General features: G+C 45.2%; 1 protein-coding gene across 2 annotated transcripts in view; it reads left to right on the plus strand.

The window, feature by feature from the left end:
- Positions 1 to 7,230: 7,230 nt before the first annotated feature.
- JMJD1C (jumonji domain containing 1C) overlaps positions 7,231 to 27,941 on the plus strand; it is a 352,929-nt gene continuing 332,218 nt past the window's right edge. For both annotated transcript variants that reach the window (XR_002908668.2, XM_024209274.2), the window contains exon 1: positions 7,231 to 7,568. Coding sequence is in view for 1 of the 2 variants with exons in the window: in XM_024209274.2 (XP_024065042.1) it covers positions 7,410 to 7,568 (159 nt within the window). In the remaining variant the exon portion in view is untranslated. The remainder of the gene's footprint in view (positions 7,569 to 27,941) is intronic.

The following is a 27,941-nucleotide window of genomic DNA, read 5'->3' on the forward strand; positions in this document are numbered from 1 at the left end:
GGGGCAATTAACTATAAAAGGAGATCACAGACAGCAAACAACACTCTTTACAGATACCATTGATGAAGCTGTACCTTGGTGAAGTACAGCTAAAGAGTATGCTAGTATAGACAAGGCTGAAGTACCTTACAAATATTAATGAATTAGGTCTCCCTTCTGTGTGAGGCATCTTTGGGACAAGAACAGTCTCTTCCTATGTGTTCGCCCAACACCTGATATGATGGGGCCCCAATCATGCTCATGGCTCTGAACGCTGTTGCAGTATAAATATTAAATAAATAATAATGTTATCCATTTTATAGCTAGACTAAGGGCCTGATTTCCAGAAGTGCTCAGCACTAAAATTCCCATTGGAATCAATAGAAGCTCCAGGTGCTCAGGGTATGTAAGTAACTTGCCCAAAGTTATTCAGCAAGATAGTGGGAATGTAGAAAGAGAGAAAGCCTGACTCTCAGATCCCAGCTCTAACTCCTAGGCCACACTGGATTTGGGGTTAATGACACATCCAGCTGACAACCAGTTGCTGATTTATTATCTGGGATGCATTCATGATCCCTGGTTTAGATTACCTAACATTTTCCATTATAAAAATTCTTCTCACTGAGAAAGTACTCCATAATTTGCAACAGGACTGATACTGGCAGGTGAATAGCCCTGGGGTCAGGAAGGTGAATTCTGATGACTCCATGAAAATCCATTCACCTTTGGCTAAATTATAGGGTGTCAAAAACTGCCATTTCCTGCCTGTGGTTTGTTTACCACAATTTGTTCTGGGCTTGCTGCCATAAACCATGAACATTCCATTAGTGCTGTGCATGAACCATACTGGTGTCTCCCTCCAATATGCCACACAGAACTAAATCTCCAGATGGGACACAGACAAAATGGTGGTGGCATATTTTTCCTCTATCAAAGCACTCTTTGGCACAGGGCTAGGAACCAGGATCTCTATACTTCCTCTAGTGGCTAGTGTTAATAATTCTGACCCCTTCATAATCCTTATTATTGAGCAAGGCCTCATCCCCCACTGAGAAGTTAACAAGATGGGAATATCTCTAATATCTAATCAGACCCTTAGCCTAACTATCCCTGAAAAAGATTCTGCAAAGACCTTGTGCTTGACTGTGCTGTATGTAAAATATTGCAGTTCCTGCCTATTTTATTCACTGTTTCAGTATGTCATGTATCTTCCTCTAGTGGCTGGGACACAGAGAATAACAAACTTCTGCTCCTGCTGCTACCGAATTACTGCCCTTACTCCTTTAGCTCACCTCATAGAGGTGCATGCTGCAGTACTGGACAGTAAGGATTCAAACCCTGCTGATGATGCATGACTTAGGGGAGGAGGGTTGTTAGTTACATATAGTAGAATTTGATTTTGCCTTAAAAAAAAACAACAACCTAGGAATTTACATTTTTAAAAGTGATGTTGAAAGATTATTATTTAAGTTACAAAGTCAAACATTCAAAAGTTAAGAAATGCCAGAATTTAAACTGTGCAAGGTTAATCCAGCCCCATTGTGTATATGTATTATGATACATTCTTTAATTGCATAATCACACAGGACCCCTGCCTCTTTCATTGCATATGCTGAAAGGTGCTCAGGGACTACTTCATGGTTGTGTCATGAATGAGGTTACTGTCTGTAGGACTTGTGCCTCAGTCACTGTAGAAATTGAAAAATGTGTCAAAAATAAGGCAAGCTGCAACTAGAAGAGAAAGGATGGTCTTGTAGCTAAATAGTTTAATCAGGAGAACTTGGTTCTGTCTCTGACTTGGTTATGTACTTCCACTGTGATTAATTGTGTTTAATTCACTTGAACCAATCTTTTTGCAAGTGGCTTCTAATTATGTGATCTTAATTTGCCAGATGCCCAGCCTTTTCATCTGATTAAATGCCCAAGTGAAGTCTAATGTTTGACCACAGAAGCCATTTGTTGCCATTGTGCACAGTACCATCAATATTTTTTCAATTATATGAAAAGATGGAAGATGCTGTGAGTTGTGAAATTATAAGAACACTTTTTTTTTTGCCTGAAGCGTTGGAAAATTCTGCGCTGTTGTTTTCTCATACTTTCCATTGATATCCCTTTGGGGCAGGACATAGGTTAGTAACTATTTTAGGGCAGGTTCAGATGGTTAATAGTGGTTTGGGGGTTGTTTGTGTGGAAAATAATTGATCTGAGTGGACACATATAGTATCAATGTTTGTTTTTCCGTTGCTAGGACTGGCTGAAATTTTTTCTTTTACTATAAATCCTGATAATTGAATTGATCATCTGCTCCCTCTACTACGTAACCTGCAGTATTGAAGCATGCAGCAAACATAGAAATAAAATGTCATTATCATAGGTTTGCCATTAACAACTGTCTACAGACAGATCATGTTAGTGATTGACAATGCCACTGAAAAGATATTGTTTCTTTCCAAGCATTAAATATGCCATGAAACTCAAATTCAGAAAGAACAGAAATAAGAGGCTAACAGTATGTCACGGTTTAGAACTTTCTGAAATACCGGAATAGTCTGTACATTCAAATCGTGGTGTAGATGGATTCCATTGTACTATGTGCATTCACCAGAATGATGCAGTCTTCCTTCTCTGCAGCAGCATCACCACAACACTGTCTGCACTGTAACCATGGCAAGGCCATATTAATTGAAAAACATGACTCTGGATAGGTAGAATTTTTCCTAGAAAGGATTTTCATTCAGAGGGAGAGACGGTGACCTCATCAGGCATGAATAATTCTGCAGGGATGGGAATGGCAAATAAAATAAAAAACCCTATACGATGAAACTGAGAGCATGGGTGGCTAATGGAAAGCAAGGCAGGAATAACATCTTATCTTACTGTTGCTGCTGCTTTCCTTCCCTTTGCAACTCTTGCACCAGCTGCAACAGCTGTAAAAGGAATACCCCATCCAAGGATTGCTGCTGCTGCACTTCCCAGGGAAGTTCCTGTTAAAGCAGCAGTAGCAGCAGTTGGAAGAGCAGATGTAGCATGTGACTATTATTGCTGCTTCCTGCTGCAGCCTCTTCTCCCGCAGTAGTTTGTGGTGGCTGTGCTGTAATGTTACAAACTGCTGTGGTCACAATTTGCTACCTGCAGCAGTTACTGACACCTATGGGAGTTCTTTTTTGCTGCTCAGTCACAACTTGCTGCCTCTCATCTTCCTCATCCTCTGGTCCAGGGGTAGCTAATTGGGATGTTTGGGGATACACCAGTCACAATTTGCTAGCTCTCACCTTTCCTCATCTTCTGATCCAGGTGGTGGCAAGATGTATGGTTGGGGGCACTCCTGTCACAATTTGCTAGCACTGTGGAATCTCTCTTTAAAATTTGGACACAAATAACTAAAGATATTTTTTGTAATTTGGAAAAGCATTTTATAGAGTTAAACTGCAGGACTATTGTATGTAAAACCCTGAATGAAGGTACTGTGTTCTCTTTATTAGTCCCTTTCCATTGTAGGTTAGAAACTGTATGGCCTATATAAACAAACATTTAATGTACACAAAACACTGAAACTTGTGTAAAGCATTGTACACAGTATTTGAAATACATTTTAAACACAAACTATTAGTTAGAAAATCTGCCATTGTTCCTGATAAAAACCCCCACCAGCCCATTATCACTGTTACAAATATTGATCAAGTTTTCAAAACAAAATTTGCACTTCACTATTTTGGCACAAACATATGAGCATATTGCCCTGATCTTATTTCAGAGACATTTTCTCAGGCCTTTTCTTCACTGCTAAAACCAAATTGTCTTGTTCTCACTGTATTTTTATCTCAGAATAGCTCCTGCAGCTAAGGCTTTGTCTACACTATGCACCTTTGAGCGACAGGGCTGTGCCGGTACAGCCATGCCGCTAAAAGGCACGCAGTATAGCCGCTGTTTGTTGGCGGGAGAGAGCTCTCCTGCCGACAAACAATTTCCACCCCCAATGAGCGGCGGCAGCTTTGTTGGCAGGAGAGCGCTCCTACCGACAAAACACTGTTCACACCTGCGCTTTGGGATGTACACACCTAAACCTTTGAAAATCTAGCCCTACATCTCTATTAAAAGGAATAAGGAGGATCCAGGAAGTATAGACCACTTAACCTAACTTCGATAACCGGAAAGATACTAGAACAAATTATTAAACAATCCATTTGTAAGCACCTAGAGTATAACCGCATTATAAGGAATAGAGAGCATGGATTTATCAAGAAAAAATCATGCCAAACCAAACTAATTTCCTTACTTGACAGGGTTACTAGTGAATAGGGGAGAAGCATTAGATGTGATATATCTTGATTTTAGTAAGGCTTTTTACTCGGGCTGTCAAGCAATTAAAAAAATTAATTGCGATTAACCGTACAATTAAAAAAATTAATTGTGATTAATTGCGCTGTTAATAATAGAATACCATTTATTTAAATATTTGTGGATGTTTCCTACATTTTCAAATATATTGATTTCAATTACAACACAGAATACAAACAGTACCGTGCTCACTTTATATTTATTTTTGATTACAAATATTTGTGCTGTAAAAAACAAAAGAAATAGTAGTTTTCAATTCACCTAATACAAGTACTGTAGTGCAATCTCTTTATCATGAAAGTTGAATTAACAATATAGAATTATGTACAAAAAATAACTGCATTCAAAAATAAAACAATGTAAAACTTTATAGCCTACAAGTCTACTTAGTCCTCTTCTTGTTCAGCCAATCACTCAGACAAACAAATTTATTTACATTTGAAGGAGATAATGCTGCCCGCTTCTTGTTTACAATGTCACCTGAAAGTGAGAATAGGCGTTTGCATGGCATTGTTGTAGCTGGCGTCACAAGATATTTACGTGCCAGATGCGCTAAAGATTTATATGTCCCTTCATGCTTCAACCACCATTCCAGAGGACATGCATCCATGCTGATGACGGGTACTGCTCGATAACGATCCAAAGCAGTGTGGACCGATGCATGTTCATTTTCATCATCTGATTCAAATGCCAGCAACAGAAGGTTGATTTTCTTTTTTGGTGGTTTGGGTTCTGTAGTTTCTGCATCAGAGTGTTGCTCTTTTAAGACTTCTGAAAGCATGCTCCACACCTCGTCCCTCTCAGATTTTGGAAGGCACGTCAAATTCTTAAACTTTGGGTTGAGTGCTGTAGCTATCTTTAGAAATTTGATATTGGAACCTTCTTTGTGTTTTGTTAAATCTGCAGTGAAAGTGTTCTTAAATCAAACAACATATGCTGGGTCATCATCCTAGACTACCATAATACAAAATAGATGGCAGAATGTGGGTAAAACCATGGAGCAGGAGACATACAATTCTCTCCAAGGAGTTCAGTCACACATTTAATTAACAAATTTTTTTAAACAATCGTCAGCATGGAAGCATGTCCTCTGGAATGGTTGTCCAAGCATGAAGAGGCATATGAATGTTTAGCATATCTGGTATGTAAATACCTTGCAATGCCGGCTACAAAAGTGCCATGCGAACGCCTGTTCTCACTTTCAGGTGACATTGTAAATAAGGGCAGGTCTTCACTACCCGCCGGATCGGCGGGTAGTGATCGATCTATCGGGGATTGATTTATCACGTCTAGTGTAGATGCAATAAATCTATCCCCGATCGCTCTGCCGTCGACTCCGGAACTCCACCACTGCCGAGAGGCGGAAGCGGAGTCGATGGGGGAGCGGCGGCAGTCGAACCTGCGCCGTGAGGACGCAAGGTAAGTCGATCTAAGATACATTGACTTCAGCTACGCTATTCTTGTAGCTGAAGTTGCGTATCTTAGATCAATCACCCCCCTCAGTGTAGACCAGGGCTAAGAAACAGGCATTATCTCCAGTAAATGTAAACAAACTTGTTTGTCTTAGCAACTGGCTGAATAAGAAGTAGGACTGAGTGGACTTGTAGGCTCTAAAGTTTTATGTTGTTTTGTTTTTAATGCAGTTATGTAACAAAAAATAATCTACATTTGTAAGTTGCACTTTCATGATAAAGAGATCACACTATAGTACTTGTCTCTACCATTTCTTTTATCACTTTTACAGTGCAAATGTGCCTGAAAAAAGAACAAAAATTGAGAATGAAAAACTCATGTTGCCATGCAAATATGAAGTGCTATACCAGAAACAGTGTGAGATGTGATTGTGGAAGATCTTGGAAACTACTGATGTATTCAATGAGTGTCTGGTGTTGAAAATATCAATTAAATAGCACAATGACATCCGATCCATCTCCACAAAAGTAGATGATTAAGTGCTAAGAGTAATCGAAATAGCATATTAAAAATAAATAATTTAAAGAAGCATTAACCTACATTTACAGTGGATGTCAAGATAAAGGCAGTCCAATTCAGGCATGGAGAATAATAATAGTTAAGACACATTTGTGAACTGCTATGAGGCTTTATGCAGACATATAAATGGATAAGGGATTCCTTTAAAGATTAAAAACAAGTAAGACAATTATAATTTTCAGAGGGGGTGTATGTCAAGTATTTGATTAAATCCAGTCTGTTTTAGCAGCTCAATGCATCATACCAGATGGGGAAGCGCTGCTGTGTCTAGGCACTGGGAGGCACCACGCCTCTAAGAACACAGCCCTGGGAAGCGGGAGCTGAGCGGCACCGTCCTGCCGGGGGGCGAAAAGCCGCGCTGCCCCCCACATCCTATTTTTGCTGCCCCTGGCGACTGCTCACCCTGCTCTGGCCGGGTAACTCCCCCTGGGATCCTCCCTAGCCCGGGACTCCCCTCGGACCCCATCTGGCAGCTCCCCTACCCGTTCTCAACCCCGGCTCCTACCCCCCGATCCCGACTGTGTCCCTAAACCCCCCTCCGTTCCCCTTCCTCTGCTTGTCCCTTCCGTGCCGCCAGTCTATCCCCGCACAGACCCTGCCCAACCCGCTCCGATTCACCCCGCTGCCCCTGTAAACAGCAGGGAGCAGTCTGCAATCCCCAGGGAGGGCAGAGCCAGGGCAGTGGCTTCAGCTGATGTTACTGAGCATGCTCAGTTCCAGCAAAGCAGCAAATTCTGGGGCCGGACTCTTTCCCATGCAGTAGTAGTTCCTCCCGCCCCCTCCCCGCTCGCGCTGTCTGGCGGAGGGAGACGGCGCGTGGTGTCGGTCTCCATGGCAGTGGCCTGTGTGGGCGGAGTGGTCGGGGCTGCAGCGCGGCGGTGAGAGAGCGGCTCCCCCGCCCCCTCCCCTCCGTGTGTTTGTGTCAGGCTGGTCGCGGCGGCGGAGCTGCCCGGGGCGCCCGGCTCGGAGCGGGCGAGGGGGACGGACGCAGCCAGCCGCAGAGACAGCCCTGCTCCCCTCGGCTCAGCGGGGCTCTCGGCATGGGCGGCCCGTAGAGGAGAGGGCTGGGTGGCTGGTGCGGTGCCTGTGCGGCGGCGGCCATGGTGGTGGTGGAGACGCGGCCGGAGCTGGTGGGGAAGCGGTTCCTGTGTGTCGGGGGTGGCGAAGAGGAGCCGCCGGAGCGCGGGGAGAGCGGCCGCTGGCGAGCTGGGGTCATCCGCGCCGTGTCCCACCGGGATTCGCACAGCCCCGAGCTGGCGGTAAGAGACCGGCCCCAGACCCTGCCCCCTGCGTGCCCCCTCTGCGCGACAGGGGGCCCGGTCACCCCCGCGGGGCCCTGCTCAGCAGGCGTTGGGAGGGTCCGAGGGGGGGAGGTGTAGGCGTCGTCTGCTCTCTCTATAGGGTAGTGCTCAGTCAGATCCTGAGGCTTGGGCAGTGGGGTGTCCTCGTTCCCCCTAGCTGGGGCCCTGCTCGGTGTGAGGGGTAGCAGATGTGGGAGTGGTCAGAGGACGCCCCCTCTGCTTGCAGACAAGAGGGTATGACACAGCCTGTCTTTTTCTCTCGCTAGGCACCTAAGGTGGGGTACGGAGTGCAGTGGTAAACACACCCTCCCCCCTGTGCTCTCTGTAGCATGGAAGTACATGTCAGCCTCTTCTCCCTGCTGCACACACCGTGGTGTGTGGTGGAGAATCAATCTGGTTGACGTGGATCACGAATCATAGAAATTATCCTGAATGCAGTAGCAAGAAGCTGCCATAATTTGGGGATTGAGATTGGGGTAAAGGTTTCTTTCGCTTCCCCAGAGAGATCGGCATCCCGATATTAATGGAAGGCTTCTGTTGTGTATGTGTTTAGCATATGTGAGGACGACAGAGGAGGTGGCATTGATTAGACTTATTCTCTTTGCATGGAAGATATGGCTGCTATTCTGATCATTTTAGTTCTTCAAATTTATATGTTACTGGGAAATGGTAAAAACGTAGCTTCTCTATAGAGTGAAAATAACCAGCCTTTTCATCTGATAGGTCTAAGAAACAATTATATTTTTACTCAGCTTGAATATTCATAGTACAATGCCCTGTAAAAGCTGTTTTTATTTAATGTTAAGTGACAGGTTTAAAAATACTTTTGTGATAAAAATAATAAAAGATTATGTTGAATTATTTCCTTTCCTTGTCTGTGTTGTTGAAATTGTTTCCCTAAGGGGTGTAGGAATGTGTGTGGAGGGAGAGAACAAGCAAGAATATATTCTGTTGTGTTGAGACACATTCTTGCTGGGGGAAAAAACACAAGCAGGATTTTCTTGGGTTACTGTTATGAATACATAATCTGTAAAATGGAGTTTGTGTTCTGTAGAGAACTCATCTTTTTATTAGTAAATTCATGATTCTACTAATATGTGCATTGGTACTGTTGCAACTGTACGGTTGCATATTTTATATTATTTTGAGCATCTAAATGTGCACTTGGTTAAACATCATGACTATATAAGTTCTTTCTGTACATATAGAAAATCACCAAACTGCGTTGTGCAGTTCCCTAGTGCTATTGATATAGTACAGCAATTCAAGATTTAAAAACTGTCATAAGTGTAATTTCTTCTTTTATATGAAAAATCAGGTAAACCAAAATATCTGTTATTTTAGAGGTTATTGATTCCTTCATATGGTGGGGGGGGGGGGAAGTGGTCTGCTAAAGTAATCTGTGCTTGCCTTTGTTCATCCCAGGGTTTAGCTTTATTTGTATAAGTAGAAGCATTTACACTTAAACACTGTTGTCATTACCATAGTTTCTAGATTTTTCTAGTTTAGATACATACAATTGTGAATTAAAGTCATTTGTCCCTTCCTCTTCTTTGTGAAATGTTTTAAATTTTCAAACTTTGTGTTATGGTCTTAGTCTTTCTGATATCAGTTGGTTTTGTATGACACCATGAAGTTCTCTAGATGTATGTTATATAAAGAATGTGTTTTTTAAAACACATTTACAAGGTAGTTTTGTAGAACATATATTTAATTATGTATATATAAACATTTTGGGCAACATAATGAAAAATGTACCAACTGCTACTAGCCAGAGTCTTATACCAGTTGTAAACTGTGGGACAAAACTGTGGTGAATAGGGGAAAGTGCTGTCCATAGACTTTTTTTTTTTTTTTTAAAGGGGATTTATCTTTTATGTCTTATACAGTGCCCAAAATGTGCTAGGTGCTATCTGTTGTAAATATTTATATGTTCTCATTACTGCACATTACTAAGGCTTCATCTTTTAATGTATTTATCCTCACATCCCGTTTTACAGACAGGATACTGAGGCACAGAATAAGGTGACTTGTATAAAGCGTCACAGGAAGTCTGTGGCAGAGCTGGGAATTAAACTCGCGTCTCTCCGGTCTCAGACTGGCACATCATTGGACTATCCTTCTTCTCTCTATGTGCTTTACAGAATGTACAGAATTCATGATACCTGTTTTACAATTTAGGGATAAGGTACAAGTGAACACAAAGACCAAGGGGCAAGTGAGGGGAGAAGGAGAAGAGAGAACAAAGGTTACAGTAAGAAGACGGTAGGGTTGTTTATGTGTGTTAGGCACATATCTTGATTGATTTCTTTACACTTGTAATTAATATGTCACATAAGGCTCAGCAGTGTAGACATACTATGCCAGCATAGCTCCCTCTTGTAGAGGTAACCTACACTGACCAAAGGAGGGTTTTCTGTCAGCGTAGGAATCCCATCTCTCTGAAAGACATTGGCTACGTAGACAGAAGCCCTCTTCTGTTGTCAGAGCTGTGTTTACATTGGAGGTTTGGTTAGCATAGCTATGTTGATCAGAGGTTTTTTTTCACTCCCCTAACCAATGTAGCTATGACAAACATATGTCTTAAATGTAGGCCAATCCTCTGACTAGCTGGTGTTTGAAATACATGAAACCCCTCTTCCCATGGGCATTTCTGTGTCTTCCCTGCCTCCATTACCATTTGGCTGCATTTCTAATCCTTCCACAGCCTCCATTTTTAGGTGGTCTTCCCTGTGAATAGTTCCAGATCCTGCTGCTACTCATTAGCAGAGTGAAATTGAAATGCTTTTTGGTAATTTCATCACTGCATACTGTGTTCTGAATAGTAACAGTTAGATTGATTTCGGGCTGGCCTACCCTCTGTGAGCTATGAACCCTGCTGAAGCACTAGGGCTGTCCAGGGGCTCAAGAAGGCAGCACTGCGTCAATTCACATTTGTAAGACCCTTTGCAATTATGTGGGACAAAGAAAATTTTTACAATGAAAAGTTCATACACTACTATCTGTACCATACTTGCTACCGACAAATGAATTTTCAAGGCCTGATGTGCTTCATGAAATGGAAATGATTACTTTGTTTATAGCTAAATTCCAAAATGTGTGTGTAGTTGAAATTTCTGTATTTACTGTTAAGAAATCAAATCAGTTTTAAATAGCTATTTAAAAAAGATTAAATGCAGCTTCAAAATTCTCAGTGTTAAGGAGCCTTGGCCTAATTAAACAACTTTCTACGTGAGATTTAAAATGGGATAAGGGCCATCCTACTGCCTGAGTCTACAAGGGTGCAACCAGAATTTTCCAAAGGAGGGGGTTCAGCACATGTATGTCCTCGCTGAGCCCTCTCCTCTAATTCTGGAATGGGCATGGAAGCATAAGGAGATGGTGTTCTGTGGTTCTGAGAAGCAGGGAGATGGGTCTGGGGGACCAGAACACCAGGAAGAGGAGCTTCTGCTGCTCCAGGCTGTGCTGGTTGCTGACGGCTTCAGTCACTGCTTTTTTTCCATTTCCAAGGACTAGGTGGTTTCTCTGACTTGCGACCAGTCCTTGGATGGGGAAGAAGCTGTGATTAAAGCTGTCAGTGACCAGCATGGCTTGGAGCAGGGTTGACAGCTCCTCCTGGGGCTTTGGCCAGGGAGGCCATTTCAGATTTCTGTGTGTGGGGAGGAGGACTTGTACCAGGGGTTCAGGGTTTGCTTAGGCTCCTGGCTTTTGGATTTCTTTGAAGGTTAAAATGTAAATATCAGTCTATTTTGGGTTAATTTGTTGTGATTATTATACTACTCAGTAATGCTATCTTCCATATACTCCCAAATCACCTGGCAGTGCCTCAGCTTTCAATTACCTGGCAGCACCCCCATCCCTCAGTCAAACTCTGCTCTATGTTTCAGCAAGCTCTCCCCTGGAGCCATACTTCTGGGGATGTGGAGTTGCCCAATCCGTTGTCACCACCTGATGTGCTAGCCCTTGGGTGGCAGGTGGGTGAAGTCCCCCACCTGCAGAGAGAGGGAGGGGGGCCATGTGGAGGGGATTCCCTGGGTTCCCTGTTCTGTGACCTTCCCCCTCCAGGCACCCTCTTCTCTGCTCACCTGGGTTGGTGCTCCTGGGTGCAGGCATGTGAAATTTTGTGAGGGGAGCCCTCTCCCACCCAGACTGTGGTGACTGACATGCAGGGGGACAATCATGGCATTATTGTGAAGGTGTGGCTCTGTAAAGAAACCCTGGGATCCACTTGGAGCCCATCCTCTGTGCTCAGGTTGGATTCCTGGGATCGCTGGGGCAGCTGCTCTCCCTGCTCTTCCTCAGTGGTACCCCTAGCTCCGGCCCTTGGGCCCAGCACCCTGCTTCCTAGAACCCTGGAGAGACCAAACACCAACTTTGTCTATGGCCCAGGAGGGTGGCCTCTTCTCCCCCCCCCCCCATTGAGTCGTTGAGTGTGATAATTCACACCTCTTATCAGCTACATTGAAATCTTAAAAAAATATATACTAACTTGTATAGAACAGAATGAATGAACTGTGTAAAATAGAATATTTTAAAGCCAGAGACTGAGTAAAAGTAAAAAGTATTGCATTGTCTTGTCCCCATTATTTTATGGAATTTTCCCCTTCTTCCATTTTCCCATACTGGCTGCAATGTTTACTGTACCACTGGCATGGAGGATGGCCAAACCATCTGGCAGCGGTTGCTATACTTCCGGCATCAGTCGTTTGGAAAATGAGCATGTTGTCTCTGCAGTGCACACCTCTTCCTCTTGCCCAACATTTGGAACCCCTGGTTTTTCCAAAATGTACTCTGTAGTTCATGTTGAAATGTGTACTAAACACCCTGTATAATCTAGTGTACGTACAACTCTAATGTAAAAGTACTCTTCTAACCTCAACAATTAATTTTAGTATGTTTTTTTAAGGGTGAAACTTCTTTATGCAGTGGTTCTCAAACTTTTTTGTGGTGTGAACCACAGATCAGTAGTGTCATAGATCACTTCACCTTCCATTTGTGAATTTGGAATAGTCCTGTGGTAACAGCAGCATTTGATTACATGGGGGGAAAAAAGGAAAATATTTAATTTGTTTTAATGTTCTGCTCCTGGTGCTTCTGTGAGAGAGGCTCTTTTGTGACCAGTTTTTCTGCTAGTAGAGGTAGCTAGGAAGGCTCTGCCTCATTTCCAGGTGCTTTTAAAGGCTTCCTGGCTGTTTGTAGTGATGATTCTGGAAACCTGCAGAAGCAGCAAGGAAGTGGAGTCAACACCCTATGACCTATCAGCTCTTTGCTGCAAGTAGCAGTTGATTTTCAGGGCACAGTTTTCAGAACACTAATTGAATCAATATTAGCAGGATTGAACAGAAAATGTCTGCGAGAGTAAATATACTTATTTTCCCAAGTTCTGTTACTGTAAAAAGTAAGTATTTGAAGGCACAATGTCAATTTCACATCTAGTCAAATTAAAAACAAACAAACTTCAAGTTAAAACAAGGAGCATAAGCTTATGCCCAAATAGTCTCTAAGGTGCCACAAGGACTCCTCGTTGTTTTTGCTGATACAGACTAACAGGGCCACCACTCTGAAACCGGTCACCATTAAAGTTAAAAGTAGTTTTTTGGTTACAGTGACATTTGCCCCGAGTTCTGCCAGTTTTTGTGTCTTTGCAGTCTCATTTTCCTATTTGAAAAATACTTTTCTCTACACACATGAGAAACTAGGAAATAGGTTTTTAATGTTGAGGGTGCCTCTTTAAAAAGGTCATGTGTGAGGTGATCCTTTTTTTAATAAAGACTATAAATTGTTGTGAATTTATAGTGAAATCTGCTGGGTTTTTTTCTGATTTCTAAAGCTGTGCATTTAGTACACCAATATATTTTGATACCATTTCTATATGGCACTGTTGGATAACATGGAATCAAGAATCCAGTAACTTGAGTCTCCTGGGAATAGTGTTTTAAGATAAGCAGATGTGGTAACTTTCTGTATCTATCACCAAGGCAACAAATAAGCTGGCAAGTAAAAGGAAAACATTTCATTTCTTTGCGGGGAGGGCATGGAGAGTACCTCCAAAGATTTGTAAAAGTACTACTTAAGCATGTAGAGGTTTTTTCTCTGACTTTGATATTTACGGAATAATTAACAAAACATTGTTAGGGAAAAGGTACAATAACAATTCTGATGGAACTTCTGACATGCATTTTTTCGTTCTCATGTCCAGTGGTATGTGAAAAAAAAATTATGTTGAAATTTATATTTTCTATTAGTTTCTTGAAGAGTGGCGGTGGGCTTTGCATGTCTTTATCCTCTCCAGTGTATCTAACAGAATACAAATGTACAAAATTTTGTAGTATAAAATGTAAACCTGATTAGGACACAGAATTATAGAAATTTAAAAATAAAGGCATTTTGTAGAAATGCTTCTCATGCTGAAAGGTTTTTTTCCTAAAGATGTGGCTAAGCATGACTACATGATATACAAAGCTGTATTTTCCCACACCTATCTACACTTGAAACTTATGTCGACATCACTGTTTTTCAGGAGTGTGAAAAATCCACACCTCTGACTGACGTAGCTATGTCAATCTAATCCCTAGTGTAGATACAGGTAGGATGATGGAAGAATGCTTCCATCAACATAACTACTGTTGTTTGGAGAGGTTGTGTTCCTACACCAAAGGAAAAACCCCTTCCATTGGTGTAGGTTGCATCTACATTACTGGGTTATACTGGCATGGCTACAGCTCTCAAGCCATGCCCATATCAGTCCCGTAGTACATGTATACCCCCAGACTTTCCTGTTCCTGTAAATTGTGCACTCTCTTCTCTTTTGCTCACTTTTCCTGATGGACGATAACTTTGCTGTACTGTAAAGTTCAGACGCATATTTCTGTGACTGTGGTTTTTGCCATGTGTCAGTGTTAATGTGGCATTTCACTTTTGATTTTAGATAGGGTCCTGCATTTGGGTCTTTTACTAAACTTACTAATAAAATAAGTTGAGAGCTGGAGTATTTGAGGAAAACGTTTGTTTTTTTTAAAGCAAATTTTACATAATACAAATTAGAATCTGATTTTGTTTTTCCTTGTTTAAGTTTAACTTCTAAAAATTAACAGCTGTTGAGATCTGAGGGAATTTGGACTATCAATATACTGGTACTTTTGCCGAGGTTGTGAGTTCAAGCCTCATCCGGAGCACATGTTCTTTGAGGGGGAGGGATAGCTCAGTGGTTTGAGCATTGGACTGCTAAACCCAGGGTTGTGAGTTCAGTTCTTGAGGGGGCCACCTAGGGATCTGGGGCAAAATCAGTACTTGGTCCTGCTAGTGAAGGTAGGGGGCTGGACTCGATGACCTTTCAGTGTCTGTTCCAGTTCTATGAGATAGGTATATCTCCATATATATTTTTTTATTATTATTAAGTGTCAATTGCAGGAAAAGCTTCAAATAAACTATTAATGTTGGACAGAGCAGATGATGAATCATAGTTTTAAAGCCAGTTGAGCAAGGTAAAACAATATCAAATTGCTTGATGGTTGCTAACATAATTGGGTAAGGTTGTGGTTTAAAAAAGTCTTTGTGGTTTTCAGGACTTTGTTACCTCAGTTCTCTTTAATATTGGTCTGTTTATGGATGCGCCACATAGCAGTGTGATATGTCCTAGATCAGGCCTGCACAACTCGTAAAGCGGCGAGGGCCATATTACTCCAAAGAAAACAGCTGAAGGCTGAACCCCCCCGGCCCCGCTGAACCCCCCCCCAGCGCCACCCAGCCCCCCGAAACACAACACACACACACCCCAGCGCCGCCCGCCCCGTGGAAACAGCCCGCCCCAGCGCTGCTGAAATACCCCCCCCCCCCAGCGCCGTCCCCCCACTTTGTAATCAATTGCCCTGTTGAATGAATGAGGTGTGAATGAGGAAGACTGCAGGGCAAGCACCTCCAGACCGCTGCAACCCTTGGAGAGGGAATCAGAGCCAGACCAGATCAGTAGAACAGGTCAGCCACCGACTCACCACTTGCCTCCTCAGCTCCCCTCCCCCACCGCCGGCTCACCTGCCCCCCGCCACTGCCCACCTGGTGGCCTCCTCAGCCCCCCACCCTCCTGGCTCGCCTACTCACCCCCTGCACTGCCCGCCTGCTTGCCTCCTCAGCCCTCTCCCCCCTGCCGCCAGCTCACCTGCCCCCCCGCCATTGCCCGCCTGCCTACTCACCCCCTGCCACTGCCCGCCCGCTCGCCTCCTCAGTCCCCCTCCCTCACCCGCTGCTTGCTTACTCACCCCCCGCGGGCCGCACAGTGAGCCCACCTACTCACCCCCCGCGGGCCGCACAGTGAGCCCACGCGGGCCGTATGCGGCCCCCGGGCCGCATGTTGTGCAGGCCTGTCCTAGATGATGATGGATATCTGTAGTAGTAAGACTTGAAAAATGTACTAGACACCTGTTAGTGAGAGGATACTACAAAAGATGGAAGCTTCTCTTCTTGCTTTGCCATGAGAAGCCTAGTATGTGTCTCAAATCAGCTCTTGGGAAGAGGTGCTAAACTTACCACTAGGGTGTTGTCTCTGGATCTGGTGGAGGGATGTGAGGAAGGATGCATCCTTTTGTATTAACCTTAGCTGGTTAGTGTCTGAAGTATGGAAGAATGTGGGGAAGATTGCAATTCTTCATGCTCTTGTTACTACCCTGAAGCGATTTTCAGAAGATAACCAGGGTTTGGGTAGTTTCCAGCTTCCGTAGCATTCTGTCCCACAAGAATAAAGTTTACAAAATTCTTGTAAATTTCACTGTGCTATGCCTCCCTGGATAAAAGCAAACACTCATCTATTTTTGGGTGAGTGGGGGAAGGTAAGGAAACGTTTCCTCCTCCTGCTTCCCATGTCTAATAGAGGTAGAGAATTGGGTCTGCTCTTGTCACCACAGCTCTTCTCAGAAGCTCATTCTGTTTTCTGTTGATGCTAACAAAGAGGTGAATACACTTTTTTCAAAGGCCACTAGGTAATTTAACATCTTAACCACAGCAAAAAGATCAAACACAGGAGCATGCCCTAAAAAAACTGAGGGGGGGTCAAATTGAGAGGCACGAAAGAAGGGAAAACTAGTGGTAGTCCTGTAAACTCTGCTCCAAAATAGCTGTCAAAATGAGATGCTCCTTTTTGTAGATTGTGCATATGTTCAAAATCTGTGCTCTTCAGGCTCTGCTGGGTTCCTTGGGCTTGGCTCTCCCTCAGTGGGGATCAGATGCCTTGCTGTGCTATTTGGATGTAGTTCCTTCTTGACTATGGGAAAAATTAGTGGTGGCACTCTCCCATGTTCACCTCTCATGGCAACAAAGACTGTCTACACTGCATTCCACTGGTGGCAGGGTATGTGTAGCTACATGTCTCAGTGAAAAGTGGGCTGTGTCCACGCTGTGGTATGTAGCTACTTGTGTCAATGGGACTGTCATGGGGGAGGCAGCGGAAAAAAGCTCAAGCAGCTTTCCGCTGTTAGAGCTTCTCACTGTGGCAAGGAAAAGCTCTGGCAAAGAGGAGGTAGAGGGGAAAAGGCTCCAGCAGTACGGAGCTGCCAAACCTTTTCCTTTTGCCTGCCCCCCGCCAGAGCCTTTTCGTGTGCCAGGGAAAGGCTCAATGGGGAGCTATTTAGAGCTTTCCCTGTGGTGGTGGTGGGGGGGGGGGAGAGAGACTCCACAGTGCTACAAATAGCAATGTACACAGGGGAGGCACTGCTTTGGTGTGTAGAGAACCGTGTAGGGTACTAACCCACAGGGTTCAGATGTGTGTCTGTACTGTACTTGTCTAAGCCATGCTGTCTACACTGCTAGCAGTATAATAAATATGTCCTCTGCATGCTGCCGTAAAGAGTGTAAAGTGTAGATGTATCTCCAGTGAAATGTCAGTACAAGGAGACTGCATTACTTCATAATATACTACTACTTCCATGTGCTGAGTACAGTATCATCACTGCATTTGGATTAACACCTATTGAGATGAGATGAATATGCAGCTCACAACTTGAGCTATTGTTTCATGTTCTGTACAAATGGACAGATGATTCTGCATCAGTTGTACTTAGTTCATGTTTTCAAACAACCATAACAGCTGGAGACTTTTCAATTTTGAAATGAGAGGTGAGATTCTGGAAAACAAGACATCACCTAGGCAGATGTTGGTTATTTTTTATTTTCCATTCACTTTTTTCAAATATTTTTATGAATTATATTAACAGAATTGTTCTGCGTTAATATTTGGGTTCTGTTCTACTCTTACTGTCTGAGTAAAATGAAAATACAGAAGCTTGTTGATTGCTAAGGAGGGGATGTCTGTTTGACTTTTACCAGTACTTTTGTGATACAATTAAATTAGTGACTTCTATCCTTATAGAATTCCCTTATATTTTTTAAAAGAGAAGGAAGATATTCTTGACAAATGAGAATGCAAAGTGTATAGTGACACTATAGTACTGTCGTTGAAAGGACTTGTTTCTGGGGAGAATATTTATGAAATCTGCATGATTGGGGTAGGGTGGAATTGTGTAGTCAATCTCCACCCACTTATGATGCCAGAATGCCATTATGGTACTTATTGTGATTGTGCATATCTTCATAATCTGATTCTCCTTTTCCTGGCATACCCTGATCAGTGGTGAAATTGTCAACAATGTTGACATTAAAATTACCACAGTTTAGGGTTCAGAATAAACCCCTTATTAGGATGTCTGAAATCTCAGGTAGGCATTACTGAATTGGTTCCATTTGGATTGACTATTTGAAGTTGTTAGGTGGTATATTTTTGCAGCCGTAAGGGATATAGACTGTTTTGTAAACAATGGAAGCTTAAATTCTGAAGCTCAATATTTTTGTTGCGATGGAAAAGAAACGGTTTTCTGAGTCATTGCCAGCTGGCCCAGTTCAGCACCTGAATGCAATATGTATGGTAGTGGTAGTGATGAGGAGGAAGGGAAGAGTAGAAAGTGGCAGTAATAGGAGCATTATCATTAGGAGCATTCGATTTTGAAACAAATCTCTTCCAACCTTTTTCCCGGGGTTGAAGGTTTTCTGCCCATCTATTGTAGATGGTGCCATTTGCTGGACAAATACTTCCTTGTTACAACTTCATCTGCTTTTATTAAGAGTTCTTTGTATGTAACACTTTTATTTATATATATATATATATATATATATATATAATGTTCTTTTAAAGAGAGTGTGTGTGTGTGCGCTTTATATATTTGTCAAACTATTTTACAGTTAAGATTCCCAGTAGTTGTTTGAAATCAATCAGTTGCACAGTTAAGCCTAGCTCTGCCCAGCCAACTTTTTGTGCTTCCGTTGGCAGAGTATGCTACAGCTGATAGTATTTAGATACATCCCCAAAGCCCTGTTATGTAGAAGAGTCACTTGTCGGGAGGAAGGGTATTGATATATACTCTCAACTGAAAATCAGAGTGGTTATAGTGCAACACAAGCCAGGGTTGCACAACATAAAAATATTGTCTTTGTAGCAGCGTGGGCTGGGATAATAAGGAGAAAGGACAAGCTTGTGAGTCTATAAACCAATGTTTTCCAAAGTGTACGGTTGACCCCTTGAGGAGATACGGAAAGACTAACTGGTATAGATGTATACATTAAGACTGGCAGTCCTTTTACCAGCACATAGTGAGGTTGAAGAAGGACATACGTCAGTGCACTTCACTATTTTTTAAGTGGGGGCCACTTTGGCAAAAAACCTTCAATGTGAGAGCCACATCAACTACTAAATTAACACATTGCTTACTACTCCTTAATGATGTAATGTTACAGAGCCACTCGTGTAACTAAAACAAAGTCTACTTGTACAATAAAACAATATTCCTTTTATAAAATAATAACCAGGAAAATATATGGAAGTAAAAAGGCACCTATTCGAGTAAACTTTTTAAGAGCAGAATAATGCAAAACTTACTTTAAAAACTGGATGAGCGAAAGTGTGTTTTTGATTTTCATCTTCCAAAGCATGTACGTTTCTCGTTTTTTTGGCTGGCTGGCTCTGGGAGGGGGTTCAGGGCTGGGGCAGGGACTTGGGCTGCAGGAGGAAGTATGGGGGGCTGGTCCCGGGAGGCTGCAGGTTGGGTGGTGGAAGAGAAATGCTGGTTCAGCATCGCTGGGCCTGCTGTACTCATGCTACTCCTGGTCTTAATGCTGCAGAGCTATTCAGAACCTGCCCATTGAAGAGGGCGGCACTTACTTTGGGCGGTTCCGGCCCCACGCCGCTCCCAGAAGGGGCCAACGCGCCCCTGCGGCCCCTGGGGGCCATGTGGCTCTGCGCGCTGTCCTTCTCTGCAGGCACCGCCCCCGCAACTCCCATTGACCACAGTTCCCCGTTCCCGGCCAATGGGAACTGCGGGGCGGTGCTTTCAGGTAGGAGCAGCGCACAGAGACGTCTGCTTCCCCTACCCCCCAGGACCGCGGGGGCATACTGGCTGCTTCCGGAAGCGGCGTGGGGCCAGAGCAGGAGGGGAGCCTTAGCGGCAACCCCGTTGTGCTGCCGGAGATCGCCGTTGATGGGAGCTACCACTGGCTCGCGGGCCTTACAGTCAAGAACACTGACATATGTGGTATCATTTTCCTGAAGGAGGGCTCAGCTCTCAAAAGTTTGGAAAATACTGTTATAGAGTGACCTAGAAGTTTGCTTCTCTCAATCCTCTTTCTTTGTTCCCCAAAACATACCACTACCTTTTAAGTTAAAGGAATTGTTGGGGATATCAATAGGAAATGTTTGCTTTGTATTGTTGCACTATTAGAGAAAAGCCTACAGTGGTAACAGGGGATAAGAAGGTACCTTTTGTTGTGGTCAGTTTGCAGCAACCACTGCTTCCTTTTCCTTTATCTTTCTATCCAAAAATCCTCTACAATCCTCTTTAATGGTTCTAAATAGTGTAAGAATGTGTGAATTGTAAGGAAGAGGAGTAAGTGCCATTTAAGAGGGAGGTATGATGGCAACACTCTAGGGTATAAGACTAATCTTGGAAGCTCAATTTGGGAAAGTAAGGGGCTATGTAATGTAAATACAGCATTAAGAACTGCGGAAGTGTTTTGTTTTTCACTGTGGTAAGAGCTAAGACTATTTAACCATTTGCAAGGGAGGACAATTGTAAAAACCAGATATGGTAATTTGCTTTGACTTTTATTGATATATTTGTTAGTAATTATTATGGGCCCAATATAATTATCTTGGCACAGATAGAATGGGATGCACCACATGTACAGCGGAGAGCTATTGAGTTCATTTAGTGTACATGTATGCCCCTTTTTGTCATTTTTTTCTCTCTCGAGTTCAGTAACCAGTATTTTTTACATTAAATGGGTGTTCCAGTATCTGACCTTTGACTTAAAAACAAGTTTCTAGCCCACAAGGCTGGGGGGGGCGAGGAGGGGGAGGGGAAGGGGAAGACACCTAAAAATGTCAAACTGAATACTGTTCACATCCATATTGCCACTACATAGTAAGTGACTCTCTCTCTCTCTCACTACCCCAAACGTAATAATTGCTTCCATGTTCTCCCCTCTCCCACCCAAATCTCCATTCCTTCATATGTTTTCTGTAATCATATGTTTGCCTTCATATTAGCTGAAGCTTTCTGCTAAAGTGATAAGCAGTGAAATAGTTGTCATTTACTTGGCTATTTTTAGGTTCCAGCGTTAACTACCCCATTTAAATGAATGAGGTATATAAAAGGTTAATGTAAATTTAGATGCAGGAGCATCCATTTGTCATAGAAACATTTGGGGACAAATATTTGAAAGTATTTGGCATTCATTGCAGTGGAAATGCGAAATTACAGTTAACAATGTTAATAAAATAATATATAAGTAACTGAAATAGTAATCTGTATTTATATTTTTGCCTAGAATTTAGTTTACAAGAAGCCTGTAGCAAGGGGGTGTGGTCTCCCTGATGCATGGGGTGAGAACAGCGACCACCCCCTGGTGGGCAAAACTGGGACACCTGCGGCCGCACCGCTGGAAGCAGAGGGGTGGGACAGGAACTGGAAATATAAAAGGCAGGCACTCCAGCTCAGTTGGGAGAGAGCTGCTGGAGGAGTTGGACATCTCCTCCTCCCTAACTGCTGGAGCCCAGACCTGACAGAGGCAGCTACAGTGCCAGAGATGCGGAGGGACTGCCTGAGCTGCCAGACACCAGGGACACCGAGGAGCTGCTGGGGCTGCCACTAGCCGTTTACCCCAGCAAGGCGAACGACAGTCCTGGAACCCAGGTACCCCCTGACTGGGAGTGTAGGAAGGAGCCCAGAGAAAAAACGGTTACTCACTTCTTGTAACGGTTGTTCATGTCCATTCCAATCATGTGTAGGCGCGTGCACATGCACGATGGCCGGAAGATTTTTCCCTTAGCAGCATCCGTTGGGCCAGCCTGGGCGCCCCCTGGAGTAGCGCCTTCATGGTGCTCAATATAGAGTCCTGCCGACCCTCCATCCCTTCAGTTCCTTTTTGCTGGCTATTCCGACAGAGGTGTAGGAGGGCGGGTATTGGAATGGACATGAACAAAACATCTCGAACAACCGTTACAAGAAGTGAGTAACCGTTTTTTTTTTCAAGTGGTTGTTCATGTCCATTCCAATTAGGTGACTCCCAAGCCAAGTTCGGGATTTGGGGTCGGAGCTGTTCACTGATTGGAGTACTGCTCTTCCGAAGGTGCTTAGTCTCTGGTCTGCTGGGTAATCGCATAATGTGCAGCAAAAGTGTGTATGGAGGATCACGTTGTCGCTCTGCAGATTTCCTGGGTGGGAACCTGAGCCAGGAATGCTGTCGATGAAGCCTGCGCCCTGGTAGTGTGTGCAGTGATCGGTGCTGCGGGAACACCTGCTAGGTCGTAGCACTCACGGATACAGGACACGATCTATGACAAGATGCTTTGGGATGAAACCAGCTGACCTTTCATCCTGTCTGTGACTGCCACAGACAACTGGACCGACTTTCTGAATGGCTTCGTTCTCTCGATGTAAAGGGCCAGCACCCTGCTGTCATCCAGGGAGTGGAGTCTCTGCTCCCTGCCGCTGAAATGAGGTTTAGGGTAGAAAACTGGGAGGAAGATGTCCTAGTTGATGTGAAACTGCGAGACAACCTTTGGGAGGAAAGCAGGGTGAGGTCTGAGCTGAACCTTGTCCTTATACAACATGGTGTAGGGAGGTCTGATGTCAAGGCCTGAGCTCAGACACCCTCCTGGCCAAGGTTATTGCTACCAGAAACACAACCTTGTAAGAGAGGTAGAGCAGGGAGCATCTTGCTAAAGGCTCAAAATGGCCTATGAACTTCGAAAGGACCAAGTTGAGGTCCCAGGCAGGGATGTGAGGGTATAACCTGTCGAGCCCCTTCAGAAATCGGCTGACCATGGGTTAGCAAATACCGAGTGTCTCTGCACACCCGGGTGGAAGGCCGAGATGGCGGCTAGGTGCACCCGTATAGGAGACAACAAGAGACCCTCCTGCTTCAGATGGAGGAGGTAGTCCAGAATGTGCAGCACGGGGCAAATTGAGAATCTCTTCCACTTGGCAAGGTGCATGGCTCTCGTAGAGGGTTTCCTACTGCCAAGCAAGACCTGTCTGACCTGGTCTGAAACAGGAAAGATTTAACCATGGAGCTTCCAAGCTGTAAAATGGAGCGACTGGAGGTTCGGGTGTTGGAGATGTTTGTGATCTTGAGTGAGAAGGTCCGGGGAAAGCGACAAGGTAATCTGGGCTCCCACGGGCATGTCTAGGAGGGAACAGGGAAGTGTACCAGTGCTGACAGGGCCACGCCGGTGGTACCAGTATGACCCGAGCTCAATCTCTGCGGCTCTTGAGCAGCACCTTGTGAACGAGAGGTATGGGTGGAAAGGCGTATAGGAGAGAACCTCCCCAATGGAGGAGGAACGCATCCGTGCTGGAGCCCGGGCTGTGATTCTGGAAGGAGCAGAACTGCTGGCACTTCTTGTTGTGTTGCGTGGCAAAGAGGTCTATCGGGGAAACCCCCACCTCTGGAAGATTGCAATTGTGATGTCTGGGCAAAGGGACCACTCGTGGCTGTGGAACGACCTTCTGAGGTGGTCCGCCAGCTCGTTCCGAACCCCGGGGAGGTATGACGCCTGCAGGTGAATTGAATGTTCTACACAGAAGTCCCACAGCATGAGGGCTTCTTGGCACAGGGGAGAGGAGCGTGCGCCCCCTGATTTGTTGATATAGAACATTGCTGTCGTATTGTCCGTCATGACTGATACACATTGTCCGGTTAGGTAAGGACAGAATGTTTGACATGCTAGGCGCACCACTCTCAGCTCTCTGACATTGATGTGGAGATGCAGATCTGCTTGCTACCAGGGACTTTGACTTCTGTGGTCTCCCAGATGAGCTCCTCAGCCCAAGTCTGATGCGTTCATCACCAATCATAGAATCATAGAATATCAGGGTTGGAAGGGACCTCAGGAGGTCCTCTAGTCCAACCCCCTGCTCAAAGCAGGACCAATTCCCAACTAAATCATCCCAGCCAGGGCTTTGTCAAGCCGGGCCTTAAAAACCTCCAAGGAAGGAGACTCCACCATCTCCCTAGGTAACGCATTCCAGTGCTTCACCACCCTCCTAGTGAAATAGTGTTTCCTAATCTCCAACCTAGACCTCCCCCACTGCAACTTGAGACCATTGCTCCTTGTTCTGTCATCTGCCACCACTGAGAACAGCCGAGCTCCATCCTCTTTGGAACCCCCCTTCAGGTAGTTGAAGGCTGCTATCAAATCCCCCCTCATTCTTCTCTTCTGGAGACTAAACAATCCCAGTTCCCTCAGCCTCTCCTCATAAGTCATGTGCTCCAGACCCCTAATCATTTTTTGTTGCCCTCTGCTGGACTCTTTCCAATTTTTCCACGTCCTCCTTGGAAAGGACACAGTACTCCAGATGAGGCCTCACCAATGTCGAATAAAGGGGAACGATCACGTTCCTTGATCTGCTGGCAATGCCCCTACTTATACAGCCCAAAATGCCGTTAGCCTTCTTGGCAACAGGAGCACACTGTTGACTCATATCCAGCTTCTCGTCCACTGTGACCCCTAGGTCCTTTTCTGCAGAAGTGCTACCTAGCCATTCGGTCCCTAGTCTGTAGCAGTGCATGGGATTCTTCCGTCCTAAGTGCAGGAGTCTGCACTTGTCCTTGTTGAACCTCATCAGGTTTTTTTTTTGGCCCAATCCTCTAATTTGTCTAGGTCCCTCTGTATCCCATCCCTACCCTCTAGTGTATCTACCACGCCTCCTAGTTTAGTGTCATCTGCAAACTTGCTGAGAGTGCAGTCCACACCATCCTCCAGATCATTAATAAAGATATTAAACAAAACCGGCCCCAGGACCGACCCTTGGGGCACTCCGCTTGAAACCGGCTGCCAACTAGACATGGAGCCATTGATCACTACCCGTTGAGCCCTACGATCTATCCAGCTTTCTATCCACCTTACAGTCCATTCATCCAGCCCATACTTCTTTAACTTGGTGGCAAGAATACTGTGGGAGACCGTATCAAAAGCTTTGCTAAAGTCAAGGAATAACACATCCACTGCTTTCCCCTCATCCACAGAGCCAGTTATCTCCTCATAGAAGGCAATTAGGTTAGTCAGGCACGACTTCCCCTTGGTGAATCCATGCTGACTGTTCCTGATCACTTTCCTCTCCTCTAAGTGCTTCAGAATTGATTCCTTGAGGACCTGCTCCATGATTTTTCCAGGGACTGAGGTGAGGCTGACTGGCCTGTAGTTCCCCGGATCCTCCTCCTTCCCTTTTTTTAAAGATGGGCACTACGTTAGCCTTTTTCCAGTCATCCGGGACCTCCCCCGATCGCCATGAGTTTTCAAAAATAATGGCTAATGGCTCTGCAATCTCATCCGCCAACTCCTTTAGCACCCTCGGGTGCAGCGCATCCAGCCCCATGGACTTGTACACGTCCAGTTTTTCTAAATAGTCCCGAACCACTTCTTTCTCCACAGAGGGCTGGTCACCTTCTCCCCATATTGTGCTGCCCAGTGCAGCAGTTTGGGAGCTGACTTTGTTTGTGAAGATAGAGGCAAAAAAAAAAATCATTGAGTACATTAGCTTTTTCCACATCCTCTGTCACTAGGTTGCCTCCCTCATTCAGTAAGGGGCCCACACTTTCCTTGACTTTCTTCTTGTTGCTAACATACCTGAAGAAACCCTTCTTGTTACTCTTAACATCTCTTGCTAGCTGCAACTCCAAGTGTGATTTGGCCAATGACAGAGGTGGCTGTGGAGCAGCAAAGGGGACCCCTGAGCACACCTGCTGAGCGTCGACCCACCACCAGAGCGAGTCGAGGACTGGGCAAGGCAGGGTCACGATCCTGTCCAAGCTGTCCTGGGCTGGGCGATACTCTGATGCTAGCCACGACTGGAGCGGTTGAGGCCTGAGTCTGGCATGCTGCACCACATAGATACAGACCGCAATGTGCCCGAGAAGTTTCAGGCAGTTTCTCACTGTAGTGGTGGGGAACTGCATGATGCCTTGGATTATGTCGTTGGGGGCCTGAAACCTTGCCTGTGGCAGGTATGCCCTGGCTTGGGTCAAGTCGAGTACTGCCCCTATGAACTCTATCCTCTGGACGGGGGACAGTTGATTTCGCTTCATTTAGGAGTAGATCCAGGGTCTCAAAGGTGGCTCTGGTAAATGTGACCTGAAGCTCCACTTGGTACCTGGAGCAGCCTTTGATCAGCCAGTTGTCGAGGTACGGGAACACCTGTACCTGGTGCCTCCGCAAGAATGTGGCGACGACTGCCATGCAGTTGGTGAATACTCAAGATGCTGCTGACAGGTTGAAGGGGAGGACAGTAAATTGGTAATGGGTACCGTTGACCCCAAACCTGAGGTACTTCCTGTGGGGCTGAGTGATTACGATATGAAAATATGCGAACTTCAAGTCAAGGGCGGCATACCAATCTGCTGGATCTAGTGAGGGAATGATGGAGGCCAAGGAGACCACGCGGAACCCGAGTTTCTTTATGAACTTGTTGAGCTCTCGCAGGTCCAGAATAGGCCTGAAGCTGCCTTTGGCTTTTGGTATTAGGAAATACTGGGAATAGAAGCCCTCGCCCGTATGCTCCAGAGGAACCTCCTCCACTGCCCCTAGCGATAGGAGCAACTGCATCTCCTGGATGAGTAGATGCTCGTGAGAAGGGTCCCTGAAGAGGGACGGGGAAGGTGGGTGGAAGGGCGGGAAGGCACAGAGTTGGATGGAGTATTCCCTCTCTACCGTGCGGAGCACCCAGCGGTTCAAAATGATATGGGACCATGAACGGTAGAAAGGGGATAGTCGGGAGGATAAGGTAAGGCGGGGTAGATCCAGTCTCTGATCTGGTGTGCCATCCTCGATTGCACCTTCAAAAGGACGGTTTAGGGCCAGAAGGTGGCTTGGGCTGGCCAGAGCCCTGGCCTAAGGATGGCTGATGCCTCCTTCTGCCACTCCTGTTCCTCCTCCAAGAATCGTCCTGTCGGTTCTGCTGCTGGAATCTCTGAGGAGGTTGTGGGTGGAAGTGTCTCCGCTGTGTGGCGGGAGTGTGCAGGCCCAATGACTTGAGGGTGGCTCGTGAGTCTTTTAGGCTGTGCAGCCTCTTGTCTGTTTATTCAGAAAAAAAGGCTCACCCTCAAATGGGAGGTCCTGAATGGTCTGCTGGACCTCGTAAGGGAGCCCCGAGACTTGGAGCCAGGAGCCCCTCTTCATGGCTACCCCAGTTTCCAATGCCCTAGTGGCAGCAGATTGGTATGCCGCCCTCGACTTGAAGTTCGCATATTTTCATATCGTAATCTGCAGCATCCAATGCGGCCTGGAGGGAAGCCTGGGAGACTAGCTTCCTGTCCTCCACCAAGGCCGAGAACTCAGTTCGGGAGTCCGAAGGGAGGAGCTCCGTAAATTTGGCCGTCGCCGCACAGGTGTTGTATGAGTACCTGCTGACAATGGCCTGTTGGTTTGAGATACAGAGTTGCAGACTCCCTGTAGAATAGACCTTTCTCCCAACCAGGTCTAGATGCTTAGCCTCCCTGTTTTTTGGGGAAGGCCCTTGGAAGCCCTGTCTCTCACAGTGGTTAGCAGCGTCCACAACAAGAGAATCAGGGGGTGGGTGGGAGTATAAACATTCGACCCCTCTGGAGGGCACGAAATAACACCTCTCATTATGCTTGGCAGTAGGTGGCAAGGAAGCTGGGGTCTGCCACAGGGTCTTAGTGGTGTCCACAGTGGTTTTAATAGGTGCGAGGATGTCCACCACAGGATCAGCCTCCTCGACCTTAATGCCCAGACCCTGAGCAGTCCTGCGCAGCAACTGCTGCAGCACCCTGTTG

This window comes from Terrapene carolina, unplaced genomic scaffold (assembly GCF_002925995.2).
Source record: "Terrapene carolina triunguis isolate 2854851 unplaced genomic scaffold, T_m_triunguis-2.0 Scaffold95, whole genome shotgun sequence".
Taxonomy (NCBI): domain Eukaryota; kingdom Metazoa; phylum Chordata; order Testudines; family Emydidae; genus Terrapene; species Terrapene triunguis.